The sequence below is a fragment of the Cololabis saira genome, chromosome 16 (assembly GCF_033807715.1).
Source record: "Cololabis saira isolate AMF1-May2022 chromosome 16, fColSai1.1, whole genome shotgun sequence".
Classification (NCBI taxonomy): domain Eukaryota; kingdom Metazoa; phylum Chordata; class Actinopteri; order Beloniformes; family Belonidae; genus Cololabis; species Cololabis saira.
In genome coordinates this window covers 36,387,494-36,401,331 of record NC_084602.1, presented here as the reverse complement: position 1 = coordinate 36,401,331, position 13,838 = coordinate 36,387,494, and the positions used below count along the sequence as shown (strand labels likewise).

At 37.0% G+C, this 13,838-nt stretch overlaps 1 protein-coding gene across 1 annotated transcript; it reads right to left on the bottom strand.

The window, feature by feature from the left end:
• Window positions 1–2,555: 2,555 nt before the first annotated feature.
• LOC133461971 (cytochrome c oxidase assembly protein COX16 homolog, mitochondrial) lies at window positions 2,556–11,491 on the bottom strand. Its single transcript, XM_061743029.1, has 4 exons — window positions 11,340–11,491; window positions 8,075–8,152; window positions 4,041–4,109; window positions 2,556–2,777 (listed from the first exon to the last, which is right to left on the bottom strand). Exons 1-4 carry the CDS (start codon window positions 11,397–11,399, stop codon window positions 2,673–2,675), a joined length of 312 nt encoding a protein of 103 aa, XP_061599013.1. The 5' UTR covers window positions 11,400–11,491; the 3' UTR covers window positions 2,556–2,672.
• Window positions 11,492–13,838: the final 2,347 nt, after the last annotated feature.

Sequence of the window (13,838 nt, the reverse complement as noted above, 5' to 3'; positions counted from 1 at the left end):
AGACAAATTAAGACATCAAGGCCTCATTTTAGGAAAATGGAATTTAAGACTTTAAGACTTTTTAAAGCCACTTTTCCCCACTAGAACTGACTTGGTTGAAGCCACTGAAACCTGAGATGTGCTGACCCCTTGTGGTCAGAAGTGTAACATAAAAAGTAATTAATTTCTCAGACGTGAAAGAAACTAGTTGTAGGTCTTTTTTATTTTTTTATTATTGTTCTGTGTAAGTTCAATCATCCGTGTCTCTCAGTTTCCAGAATCCTGATCAACATCACAGCAAACATCAGAGTTTAAACTGGTTAAATTGACGTCACTTTTTCTATCAGGGCAGTTAATTTAAACATGTACAGAGTTCGGTTCAGAAGTATTCAGACAATCAGGACCTTTGAAGAGAAATGCATGAAGAAAACAACAGAAACAGCCGATGATCCGAGGCGGAGACACCGGGGTCGAACATGGTGGCGGCGGCGTTATGGTACGGGCAGTTTAGCACAACAGAACCCCTGAAAAAGGTGTTAACTTTAGGACAGGGTCGATTCAAATGTCAAGAATCGATACGATTCAGGTTCTTAAGATGCAGAATCGATTATCGTGATTCGATTCAACCGATCCGATATCGATTAAAAATGTATTTTGAGCCGTTACCAGAGTTAACATATTAATACTAGTATTAAACTTGACCATGTTCATTGTTTGATAGTTTCACACCACATGTGTGAATTAAATGACTACTGGGATTAAAGTTTACCGGGCAAAAATATAATAATTAAAAAAAAAAGGAAGATCTTTAGGCATACAAATCGATTTTTAGGAATTAATATAAGAATCGATATAAAATCGGAGAATCGATTTTTTTAACACAGGCCTATTTAACTTCTAAAATAGTGTTGGTCAACTTGTTGTTTACCTTCTAAATATCTTTGTGAAGCCTTTTAAAGATGAACATTTACACTTTGATCCCATCTCAATTAGGGCTGCAATGATTCGTCGACGTTGTCGACAAAAATCGATAATCAAAATTGTCAACAATGAATTCCATTGTCGACAATTGTCGCCAGACGTGTTTTTTCAACGGAGTGAGGCGTCTCACTTCAATACAATCTCTGCGTCTCAGCCGAGCGGTAGCGGTTAAACAAAAATGACAGCGTCCTGTACAGCAGATGCATGTAACAAAACTTCAAAAGTTTGGGAGCATTTTAACCTGAATACGGCAAATAAAAAGAAGACCTGCAAGGTTTGCAAAGCAGACCTTGCTTATCACGGGAGCACGTTGGTAATGCACAAGCATTTAAGGGGAAAGCACCTCGGACATTTGAATGAAACGGACTCGCCTTGGTAAGATATTAAGCGTATTTTGGCTTTAAAAGAGAGCTTTAACGTTATGCCTGACTGTGCTTGACAAAAGTATTTTAAATTAAATGCCTGCAGACCGATGAAGAGCCACCATGGACCCCTTTATGCAGAAGAAGCAGACGTGTTCCCCGCACCAGACGACTGCGCTCACTGATCAATACTGCAGCTGATCAGTGATATGAGCAGCTCTCCATGGTTGATGGTGACGGTTTCAACAAATGATGCACCAGTTCAACCCAGAGAACGTCCTGCCATCCAGAACCCATTTACCCACTTGATGGAGAAAAAATACAAGATGTTTTATTTTAATTTTTTTTATAATTTATTTTTTATATAACACAATTGCCTGTCCATGAAAAATAATGGACAGAGGTTTATTTATTTATGGATTTATGTCTATACTGACTGATCACTGTGCCTGTCCTTGGTTTTAGATAGGACATTTTATTTACTTCTTGTATGAACAGCAGCAAAGTTGAATAAAATATCTATTTTTCATCGACATACCCATATTGAACCATATCGTGTTTATTTTCATTTGCCACATAATTAAAGCAACATACTAAATTTAAGAAAAAATTACTAATTATCCGATTAGTCGACTAATGGTTTCAATAGTCGGTGACTAGTCGACTATTAAAATAGCCGTTAGTTGCAGCCCTAATCTCAATGGGTTTTAGTCTCATTCCTCTGTTGGTGTTCGGTCCAGAACCAACATCCACCTGTAAGAACAGATGTAGAAGGAGAATCGGGGAACTCGCATGGAAATGTGATTCCAGGAAACGTGAACGCGTCGCCGGGGCGGGTTTGTTGCTCATCACGGCTGAACGAGGCGCCGCATCCGCCGCCACTCAGACGTTATTACACGACCTGGAGTCACGGAGGAAACCACGTTCCTCTGCCGCCATGGGACAGGAAGTAAAATAAAATCAATAATCACAACATTTCCATTTTAAGCTCCTTGAATCCACCGCAGCAGAAAGTGATAAGTGTCAGAGGAGCAGATTGGTGCCGAGGCCGGGGGAACGGCGAGCAGGCAGATTAACGCAGCAACACGTCCAACAGGAAGTGAGAGTTTATTCAGGAGAGACATCACATGACCTCCTCGCTGCCTGAGGGGGGGCGGCTGGGTTAAATTAAATTAAATGAAATAAAAAGGACAGAGATGAACTTGGAGGTTCATCAGGAGAAGCCACCGCAGCTTCGTACCGACGTCCGTCTGCTCCCAGGCGGTCCTGGTCCTGGTCCTGGTCCTGGTCCTGGTCCAGGTCCAGGTCCGTGGCGTCTCCTCTGACCTCTCAGCGATGATCCGATGATCCTCAGTTATCCCTCCGGCGCTGCTGCTCCTGGTACTCCCTGGAGTCCTCCCAGGGCCGCGGGCCGCGGATGTTCCTCCACTCGTCCAGGTTGCTCTGCTTCATCTTCTGCAGAGGGGAGACATGGAGGAATAATTAAAGGGGACCTATTATGAAAAACAGGTTTTCTTCTTGCTTTAACATATATAAAGTGGTCTCCCCTCAGCCTGCCAACTCAGAGAAGGAGGAAAGCAACCAAATTCTGCAGTGTCTGTACAGCCGCCCGGATGAGCCGTCCAGTGTGATGTGGATCTACGAGCTAGGGCTGGGCGATATATCGAGATTTTAATATATATCGATACATTTTCAAACGCGATAGGGTACGAGACAATATCGTTTATATCGATGTATTAATTTTTTTTATTTTTTTATGATTTTGATATAGCTTATTTTGTGACAAATTGACGTGAATGTTTTATTTGAGATTTGCACAAATGTTTTGTTATTTGCACAACTGTCAACCTCAGTGGAAAAGTCTGCCTGTTACTGTCTACATTGTATTAATTGCACAGTGTATTTTAATTTAATTGTTATGCAGGAAAGGGATATTTGTTTTATTTTATTCAAGAAGCATTTTTATTCTATATATGCAGGCAGTTTATTTTTATTTCATTTGTTTTATACATTTTGATATTGTGCAGACTCTGTTAATAAAGGAACCTGTGTGACATTTGGCACGAGGCTTTGTTTTAAAACTGAATGTTTTTTTAAGGGTTTGCCTCAGAAAAAAATGAAGCTAACAAGAGATGCTAACAGAGATGCTAACAGAGATGCTATGCTATAATGCTTTGGGGGAAACCCCAATTATGGCACAGAAAAAATATCGATATATATCGAGTATCGCCATTCAGCTAGAAAATATTGAGATATGAGTTTTGGTCCATATCGCCCAGCCCTACTACGAGCCGTTCAGATTCTGCTCCCGTCATTACGTAACCAAAATGCGATTTTTGTTGGTCTCCGATGCGTGAAACCACGCCCACAACTAACTCCGCCGGCCGGAGCTTCCACCATTTTTCCGTAGCGGTGTATCGTGTCATTCAGGCAGCCAATCAGCACAGAGCCTCATTATCATAGCCCCGCCCACTCAGAATCCTGCATAGATAATGAGGTTAGAGAATGGGAAGATAAAGACATGGCTCAGAGGCTGAATTTCTAATTTATATAGAAAAAACTATCAAAAGGTTGTTTTTAAGACATTCAAGGCCTGTTTAAAATAGGTATTAGATCCATAATAGGTCCCCTTTAAGTTATAAAACTCAAACCAGCTGAGAGACCCAAGTCGTCCACTCGGGTCAGGTACTGACACCGGTCCGGTTCCCCCCTCCTCACCTCATACTCCTCCTCCAGGATGACCGACTGCCGCTCCGTGTCCACTCTGGCCTCCAGCGCCGGGTCCAGCTGCAGAACAGAGAGAGAAAGTTCTGATGCGCTCAAATGAAAAGAAAGAAAAGAAGAAAAGAAGAAAGAACAAAAGAAAAGAAGAAAGAACGAAAGAAAAGAAGAAAAAACGAAAGAAAAAGAAAGAACGAAAGAAAAGAAGAACAAAAGAAAAGAAAGAACAAAAGAAAAGAAGAAAGAACAAAAGAAAAGAAGAAAGAACAAAAGAAAAGAAAAAACGAAAGAAAAAGAAAGAACGAAAGAAAAGAAGAACAAAAGAAAAGAAAGAACAAAAGAAAAGAAGAAAGAACAAAAGAAAAGAAGAAAGAACAAAAGAAAAGAAGAAAGAACGAAAGAAAAGAAGAAAGAACGAAAGAAAAAGAAAGAACGAAAGAAAAAGAAAGAACGAAAGAAAAGAAGAAACAAAAGAAAAGAAGAACAAAAGAAAAGAAAGAACAAAAGAAGAAAGAACAAAAGAAAAGAAGAAAGAACAAAAGAAAAGAAGAAAGAACAAAAGAAAAGAAGAAAGAACGAAAGAAAAGAAGAAAGAACGAAAGAAAAGAAGAAAGAACGAAAGAAAAAGAAAGAACGAAAGAAAAGAAGAAACAAAAGAAAAGAAGAACAAAAGAAAAGAAAGAACAAAAGAAAAGAAAGAACAAAAGAAAAGAAGAAAGAACAAAAGAAAAGAAGAAAGAACAAAAGAAAAGAAGAAAGAACAAAAGAAGAACAAAAGAAAAGAAGAAAGAACAAAAGAAGAACAAAAGAAAAGAAGAAAGAACAAAAGAAGAACAAAAGAAAAGAAGAAAGAACGAAAGAAAAGAAGAAAGAACAAAAGAAAAGAAGAAAGAACAAAAGAAGAACAAAAGAAGAAAGAACAAAAGAAAAGAAGAAAGAACGAAAGAAAAGAAGAAAGAACAAAAGAAGAACAAAAGAAGAAAGAACAAAAGAAGAACAAAAGAAGAAAGAACAAAAGAAAAGAAGAAAGAACGAAAGAAAAGAAAGAAGAAAAGAAAAGAAGAAAGAACAAAAGGAGAACAAAAGAAAAGAAGAACGAAAGAGAAAAGAAAACAGGAAGAAAGAACGAAAAGAACGAAACAAAGAACGACAGAAAAAGAAAGAACGAAAGAAAAGAAGAAAGAACAAAAGAAAAGAAGAAAGAACGAAAGAACAAAAGAAAGAAGAGAGACGGGGAGTTCTGCGTTTGGGGAGACAGTTACGAGGGAGACGGCTGACGTGGTTCTGGTAACTTTAAGCAGCTTCATCCGACCTGGTTCAGATCAATAAAGTTCTGGAACCGCTCGCAATCATCACTTTTACTGAGGTCTAGGGGTGTAACGATACACTAATCTCACGATAACGATACGATACGATATTATAGCAGTATTTTTTTAACAACCTTGAATGAGGTAGTCATGAGGAAATGGTCTTTTATTTGAAAGACACAAAATACAAAATAATGCTGTGCGTTTGCCCTATTGTTACAGTTTGTAATGCTTTGTAACTGTTTAAGTTTTAAAGAGAAAGCCAGGCCAACCATTTTCCACAAACTGAACTAAAAGTAAATGTCAGGTTTGCATTATGCATCTTCAGTTTCATACAAGTACAAATATTTAGACACAAACTGAATAGTTTCTCTCATGTATGATTTGACTTTTTTCTTTTCCAGAAATTTAACAACTAAAATTAAATAATATAAATACAAGTAAATAAATATATACAATTTTACATCATAAAAAAGATTCATTCATGCTCACCTTATAAGTGTAAGAGGAGATTTATTTTTGTTAAGAAGGTTATTTTGGTAATTCAGGGTTCATTATTTTATAAATATATTCTTTATATTCTGATGTAAATCAGGGACTATAATCAGTTTATCTGTAGTGATTAGTCTGTTTTAGATTGGGCGGAGTGATACGCCACAGTACGGCACTAGGTGCTGTGTTGATGTTCTAAAATCCTACACTGTTGAGCGGACATTAAAGTACACTGGAACTCAGCAGAAGTTTCCCCGTGTTTATCCTACTCACCACCCCAAAAAGGTTTAATTTAATAAGGTAAGACTTAACTCTACACCAGCCTTACATAAGTGAATGTTCAGACCTCAAAACGGGACTGCAAAACGGGACTAGTTTCTTCTGAGCGGAGGAAGATTTTGGTCCGCGCGGTCCGGTCGCGGTCGCGGTCGGATGCGCGTTACGAGTCAACACAATAGATTAATATTAATAACCCAATATCGCGATACACTTTGTCACCTCCACGACACGTATTGTGACATTTTTGTATCGCGAAATTTCGTGGCACGATATATTGTTACACCCCTACTGAGGTCTGATATTTTAAAGGAGGCAGCGTCGGCTCAGGCGACTGACGGACTCCTCCCCTCCTCCCTGATGGACGGGTGATTGGACCCACGGTACCGGGCCTCGTGAACGCAGATAAACACTCCCAGCTGGAGCTCGTTAACAGTCTCAGTAATTAGTGTAATACCTGCAGAGACGTTAATAACTGATGCTCAGAGACTGAAACAGAGAGGGGGCAGGACGTCTTCAAGCTCCTCTCTCCCTGTAGAAGAACTCAGGGCACTTTTCCACCAGAACCTACTCGACTCTCCTCCACTCAGTTTGGTTCTTTCCCACTAGGAGTCTAACCTGCCGAGTTGATACTTTTTTTGTAACTATTCTGCCGAGGTTCTAGACGTCTGAGTCAGGATGTGACATCAGAGAAAGAGCAACTCTGACGGAGATTTTTGTTAATTTTATTCCAGCAGCAACGGCAGCAGAAGTCTGTTTGGTGATCCAACTCTGAGGTGCAGATGTTCATAAACCTGGTGCTGAGGAGAGAATTAAAAAAGGGATCTAGACGATAAGGAACGACCAGATCTACCAGGAGCTCTGTCACTTCATAGCTGCTCAGCTACCAACGGACTTTTCAGCAGCGCAGAGACAAACTAAAAAACATTAAAAAGCGTTGCTGCTTGAAGCTTCTCTCACTCTGCAAAAACTAAAAATCTTAACAAGAATATTTGTCTTATTTCTAGTTAAAATGTCTCCTTTTTAGTCAAAAAAAACTCATTACACTTAAAACAAGAATCTTCACTGAAAAAAACAACAATTTTCACCTGTTTCGAGTAGATTTTCACTTAAAATAAGTATAAAAATCTGCCAGTGGAACAAGATTTTTTTGCTTGTAATGAGAAGATAAATCTTGTCCCACTGGCAGATTTTTCTACTTATTTCAAGTGAAAATTTACTTGAAACAGGTGAAAATTGTCAAATAAGTTATTTTTCTGGTAATGACTCTTGTTTTAAGTGTAATGAGATTTTTTGACTAAAAATGAGACATTTTAACTAGAAATAAGACAAATATCCCTGGTAAGATTTTGAGTTTTTTCAGTGCACTCTCATTTTTTAACTTGATATCAAACACAAGCCACAGACCCAGCAGCACATTATCATCTCCTCCAGGTTCTACATCTTTAGTGTAGAACCTACTTCTGCTCCAGGTGCTGGATTGTTATGGAAAAGAAACCAGGCCGAGTTGAGATGAGTAGAGCCTAGTAGGTTCTAGTGGAAAAGTGCCATTAAAGACCAAACAGGGCCGTGTTTCAGCGAGCAAACGCCTGCAGGAGCCAAGTACAATCCAACTACAAACTTCACAAGTGATCGTTAATGTTCATTTTAATTAACCGACTGTCTCATTATAGATTCTTAGAGCTCTTGTTCTTCAGCCGACCGGCTCCGAGCGGGTTTAGTTTAGTCGGGGAAGCCCGTCTGTGCCGTTCGCCGCCAGGCTCCCTCTAAATTATGTTTTATCTATTATTAAAATCCCTAAATCCCGTCAGCGTCCCAGACCGCCCCGAGCAACAACTCCACACACTTTTCCAGCTCAGCACAGATGCCGGGAAGCTGCAGCCGCGGTTTCCGCCGCAAGGGGGAGTATTGAACCATTTCATTGAAAAAAGGCAGAGAGAAAGGAAGACTACAAACCCTTTTCCTGATCTTCTGGGCATCGTAGCGGATTTGTGTGAACTCCCGCAGGCCGAAGGAGCCACCGACCACCAGCAGCTGGAATTAAACACATCTGGGGTCAGTGATCGTGAGGTAGTCCAGAGAAAGAACCCGATTCAGAGACGTTCGGGGGACGTTTGTATCGTTAAGGTGGATGGAAATGTGTTCAAACTTGTTGGTTCTGGAAGATTTGGACCAATAAAAGTTGGTCATACGGCCAAGTACAGCACAACGGCATCACCAGACGCAAATAAATAAAACAAAGACTCAAATACTTTTAGGAAATAGTTCTAAATTATTTTACAGATGTGGACGAAAAATGTGTGGAATGCTGGGAAAAATGGATCATGTGTGCACCTTGAATAATAATACTCTATTTTTGGAAATTAATTTAGGGAATTAAAATCCCTAAAAAGACCCTTTGATTAACATCCACTGACTGAAGGGGAAATTCATTTGACATGTTTGATGGAGTTTATTAAAAACGACTAGAGTCTAAACCGAAATTTCAGGTCAGGTTGTACAGAGCGCTCTTTGTGCGAGGGCATCATGTGGCTGGGATTCACTGCATGAGTTGAGTAACGAAGTTTCTGCAAAAAATTACGCAAATTAGAGAAACTTTTTCATTTTCCGTTACTTACTTAGATTAAAGTCTTGTTTAGATCTAGACATTTGGAGTTCCACATGCTTGTAAAGTTCTGCACTCCTGTGTAAAAATGCCAGTTGATATTGATCAATAATCAGTCTATGCCCTGAATACCTAAGTTTCCAGAGATTTGGAAGGTTGTGTAGAGTATAATTCAAAGCAGAGAGCAAGGATTTGTAAATCCTATAAACCTTGTATTCTGAAAGACAATACTCCCAAGAAAATATCTTGACATTTTTAAATAATTTATCTTTTTGAAAGAAAGATATTCCTTTAGGATTCAATGCTGATTTATGTAAAGGAGAACGGTCTTGTTGGGTTTCCCACTTAAGTTTTTTGGAACAGAAGAGACAATCATAGTTATAAAATACATATTTTATTGCACTATGTAACATTTGTGCTTGTTCTCTTCATTTATTGTTGGTTTCTTTGGGCACCAGGCACCAGCATTAGTGTAGGGGGTCTAAAGGAGTAAGCATACTCTCAGCATTTGCCTGTTTTTTTTATAAATAAAGCAAAATACAGACCTGGTAAGTGCTGTGAATTTCCCTAAATGTAACTTACTCTAGACAAGCATGTGACGCTGCTCTATAGCACTGAAAAACAGATGTTGACTGCTGGACGAACGCTTTATGACCTGGGGCCGGATTCACAAAACATTCTTAAGAAATAAAATCTTCTTAAGTGTCATTTTTTTCTTAAGTTCAGTCTTAAGAAGAAAAAAGAGAAGTCGTCATATTCTCCAAAAAAGTTCTTAAGTATTTTTTTAAGTTTCTTCTTAAGAAAAAACTTAAGAATAAAAGGTATTCTTGAAATAAAAGTTCTCAAATTTGTTCTTGACTTTTTTCTTAACTTTAAGACAACCTTGACCTGTCTTAAAATTTCTTCTGTGAAAAGGTAAGACATTAATATCACCTTTTTCAGCACATTTGCACAAACAAAGACCCGCAATATTGTGGAGCGATGCATCGGTGTAGTGAAGTCGTGCTGCAGGTGCATGACTGAATATAATGAAATTAATAATAATAATAAATAATAATAATGCTGTGTGAACGGTCTGCTTACTGAATCGTTCATTTAGTATGCAGTATACATTACATACTGATGCAGTATGTAGCATGTAGTACTTAGTATGCCATTTCGGATACAGCCATATTTTAAGAAGTTCTTAAGTAGGAAAAATAAGAAATTCGTAAGAAATGACAGTTCTTAAGACGGTTCTTAAGAAAATATTGAGGAATTACTCTTAAGAACTTTCTTATGAACTTCTTAATTTTAGATCTTAAGACATTTCTTAAGATCATTCTTAAGAACATATTGGTGAATCCGGCCCCTGGACTTTAGATGAAGTGGTAATGCATACAGGGTGCAGTTACGTTGTTTTGGGGAATTAAGCAGAACATTCCCTGCAGAGAATGCCGTCTGATGCCTGCACAGATGCGAACGTTGCTTACGTTGTATAATAGAATAGTGGGACATTAGGCTAGAATGGATGTGTAAAACATTATTTTGATTTTACCTGCATGACGACCATTCTTTGTATATGTTAATAAAAAGTTTATAAAAAAGAAAGAAATTCATAAAAATGAACTGCCATCGGTTTATTCTACTTTTAACACAAATCAGAATTTCCTTTGGGTTCAGCTTTTATAACATGATAAAGTATTAAAAAAGGTGAAAAAAAGGGACAAAATTTATCCATCATCTGCTCGGATTTTTAAAGTTTTCCTCTCTAAATTTCTCCCTGGAGTGAAATAAACCCAACTACAGTTTTTATCACCTTGAACTCCTGATAAAAAACATGTTCAGACATACAGGAATGTCTCAGAAAATTAGAATATTGTGATAAAGTCCTTTATTTTCTGTAATGCAAAAATGTCATACATTCTGGATTCATTACAAATCAACTGAAATATTGCAAGCCTTTTATTATTTTAATATTGCAGATCATGGCTTACAGCTTAAGAAAACTCAAATATCCTATCTCAAAAAATTAGAATATTCTGTGAATCTTAATCTTAAACTGTAAGCCATAATCAGCAATATTAAAATAATAAAAGGCTTGCAATATTTCAGTTGATTTGTAATAAATCCAGAATGTATGATATTTTTGTTTTTTTTTTAATTGCATTACAGAAAATAAAGAACTTTATCACAATATTCTAATTTTCTGAGACAGTCCTGTATTTATGTTCAATAGTTTCTGTGAATTTTGACTTTAATTCAGAGATTTGTGATTATTTTTAGTAGCAAGAGCAAATATATCTTTGTAAAAACAAAAACAAAAAAACAATTTACATACAAACTACAGGAAGCAGGTGTGAATAAGACAATTGCTTTGACTTTAAATGAAATTAAATTATGTGAAATATAAAAAAAAAAACATTAAAGACATTTTAAACAGTATGATTAAAAATGTACCACAATGACAACTAACTGGAGGAAAAACATAACAAGTGTCAGTTCTGTGATTTGAAAGGTGTTTGGTGTACGTTTTATAAAAACAGGAGTGAATTAAACATTCAGGTGATTTTAGTGCTAACTAGCCGCTAGAGGTGAGTTAAAGAAAGAGAAAAACAGGAATAAAAAGCGACTTACGAGCATCGGGACTCCGTACCGAACCGTTTTATTTTTCTGCAGGCTCCTCAGGTTGAACATGACTGTGTTTTAAACTAAAAACCCATTTTTTAAAATAACATTATCAAACAGCAGCAGGTCACAGCCGGGGCGCGTTTCTTCTTCTTGGGTCGTTTTTGTGGCAGCTGTGAACCGCGATGAGGCTCGTTACCGCCACCTGCTGGAGTAAAGCGGAGCAGCAGCGCAGTTCAGTCCGAAACTAAAATATAAAGTACTTTAAATCAGTGGTTCCCAAGGGCGTCGGTTTGGTCTCAACATTGGTAGGGACGATATAACAGCATAACCTGCATGTACACTTTGCTGGGGACGGGACATTAACAAGACCAAACAGATTGGGTGAACGGGGGTCAGGGCTACATTTGTCACGAATATGAACCTAATTAATTGATAGGCTAAATGATCAATGCAAAATAAATCTGTATTGACTTATACTAACTTTCATGTGTATCGGGTCACCTGATACACGGTTCCATTCAAACCTTTGTTTTCAAAAACTACTAAAGAAACATTTTGAAAACTTCCAGAATATTCCAGGATTTTATTAGCAATTTAAATTGCAATATTTGAACATAACTTAAATTATATGAACGTACACAATAAATGTATTAAGTGTACTTATTAATAATCTCTTAACTATCCAGAATGCAAAAACTAAACATTTGTCTTAAGACCACTCAACATTGTCTGTCTAAATAAATAAATTAAATATAACTGAAAAAAACTAAAATACATAAAAATGGAACCTTCTTTCTAACATTTGGGAAGACAATCTAAACTACCCATACTATACTGAACTCATTATATAATGCAAATAAGGTTGCTTAAAAGTTGGTGGGGACAATTTGAGCCTCCTGAAAAGTTGGTAATGTTATGTCCCTACCGTCCCTATGCAAACCTACGCCCATGGGGTTCCCAACCTTTTTTCCTTGTTCCCCCCTACTTGTGTCTAAGACCAGCCGGGCCCCCGACCCGTACATACTAGCCCCAAAAGAGTAAAGTGATTCGTTACAAATCTTTAATTGAAAAAATGAACATTAATTATGTTTTTGTGATACATTTCTCTTTGGTTTACCCTGTATACATATGATTTTGTCTTTCTCCCCTTCATTTTGTGTCACCAATGTATAAAATACGCACAAAAAATAATTGCAGGGACATAAAATAATTTCTGAAAATTTTTTCTTTTAATATGAGAGCAAATTTTCTTTTAAACATTTTTCCTTTAACAACCTGTCGGAGTAGTAGTATGATTAAATGTTTTTTTTTTTTTGTCTGCGCACATATTAATGGTTAATACCATGCTGGTAAGAAGTATGATTAAATGTTGGGTTTTTTTTGTTGTTTTTTTGTCTGCACATATATTATTGGTTAATACCATGCTGGTAAGAAGTATGATTAAATCTTGAATAATGATATAAGTTAAAGTTTTTAAGTTTTTATCCTTCTAAATAACTTAGAAATATATTTTGGTAATTTTAAAATACTAAGTGGGTTTATACAGACTTGAATTACATATTCCATTAGGTGTGTTATTATGATTTTCTATTTATTTAGCATGCGCAAATATAATTTTTACAACTGCATATCCTCAGAGCAGACAAAGTTTCGCGCACCCCCAGAGATCTCAGGCGCCCGGATCCCAGGTTGGGAGATACTGCTTTAAAATTAATAATGTTCCACCTTTTGAATTAAGCCATATTATTTTCTTCATGGATGATTTGGAATTTTCTGTTTCTGATATTATTGATATAATTTTGTTACTGGGTAAGTACCATATTCATTGTGCCAAATGGAGAAATTGTAAACCCTACTTCCTGATTATAAGATTTTTTTCACATGTCTCAGAAGAGTAGAAAACAAAAATGCAAGTAAAATAAGTCTAGACATTGCTCGTTATTTGTTATTCTAATTTAATAATTCCTCTCCTTTTCTATGCTCCATTATGTGAATTTAAATGCTTAATTTATTTTGTTATTCATATGCACCTTTTAATTCTTAGAGCGCCTGGTTTTTTGTATTCCTTACAAGAATCCCCATTTTTTATTTATTCTTTCTTTTCATATTGCATTTAAATTGACATTTGTCCATTAAAAAAAAATAAATAAATCATTACATCAGCGTAAGGGGGCGGGGTCAGGCATCTGACTCCACCTTCCTCTTCTGTAGGTTCGTCCCACAGCTTTGTACTCACCAGTCTGATCTGGATCTTTGATGTCACAGAACCTGCAAATGTGAACCACTCACCTCTGGAGCCCCTAGTGCTTCTGGGATTGTTCCCTCTTCTTCTACGGCATCACAATGTTGACATTTGTCCTCAACTAGAATATTCCATGAGTGTGTTTAAATTGCAGCCTCCTAAGAATCTGAATCAGACTGCAAACTAATAGAATAATAAGTAAATAATAAGAATAATAAGTAAAGTGGTGATCCCTGCAGTGAACGGAGAATTAAAGAAGAAAG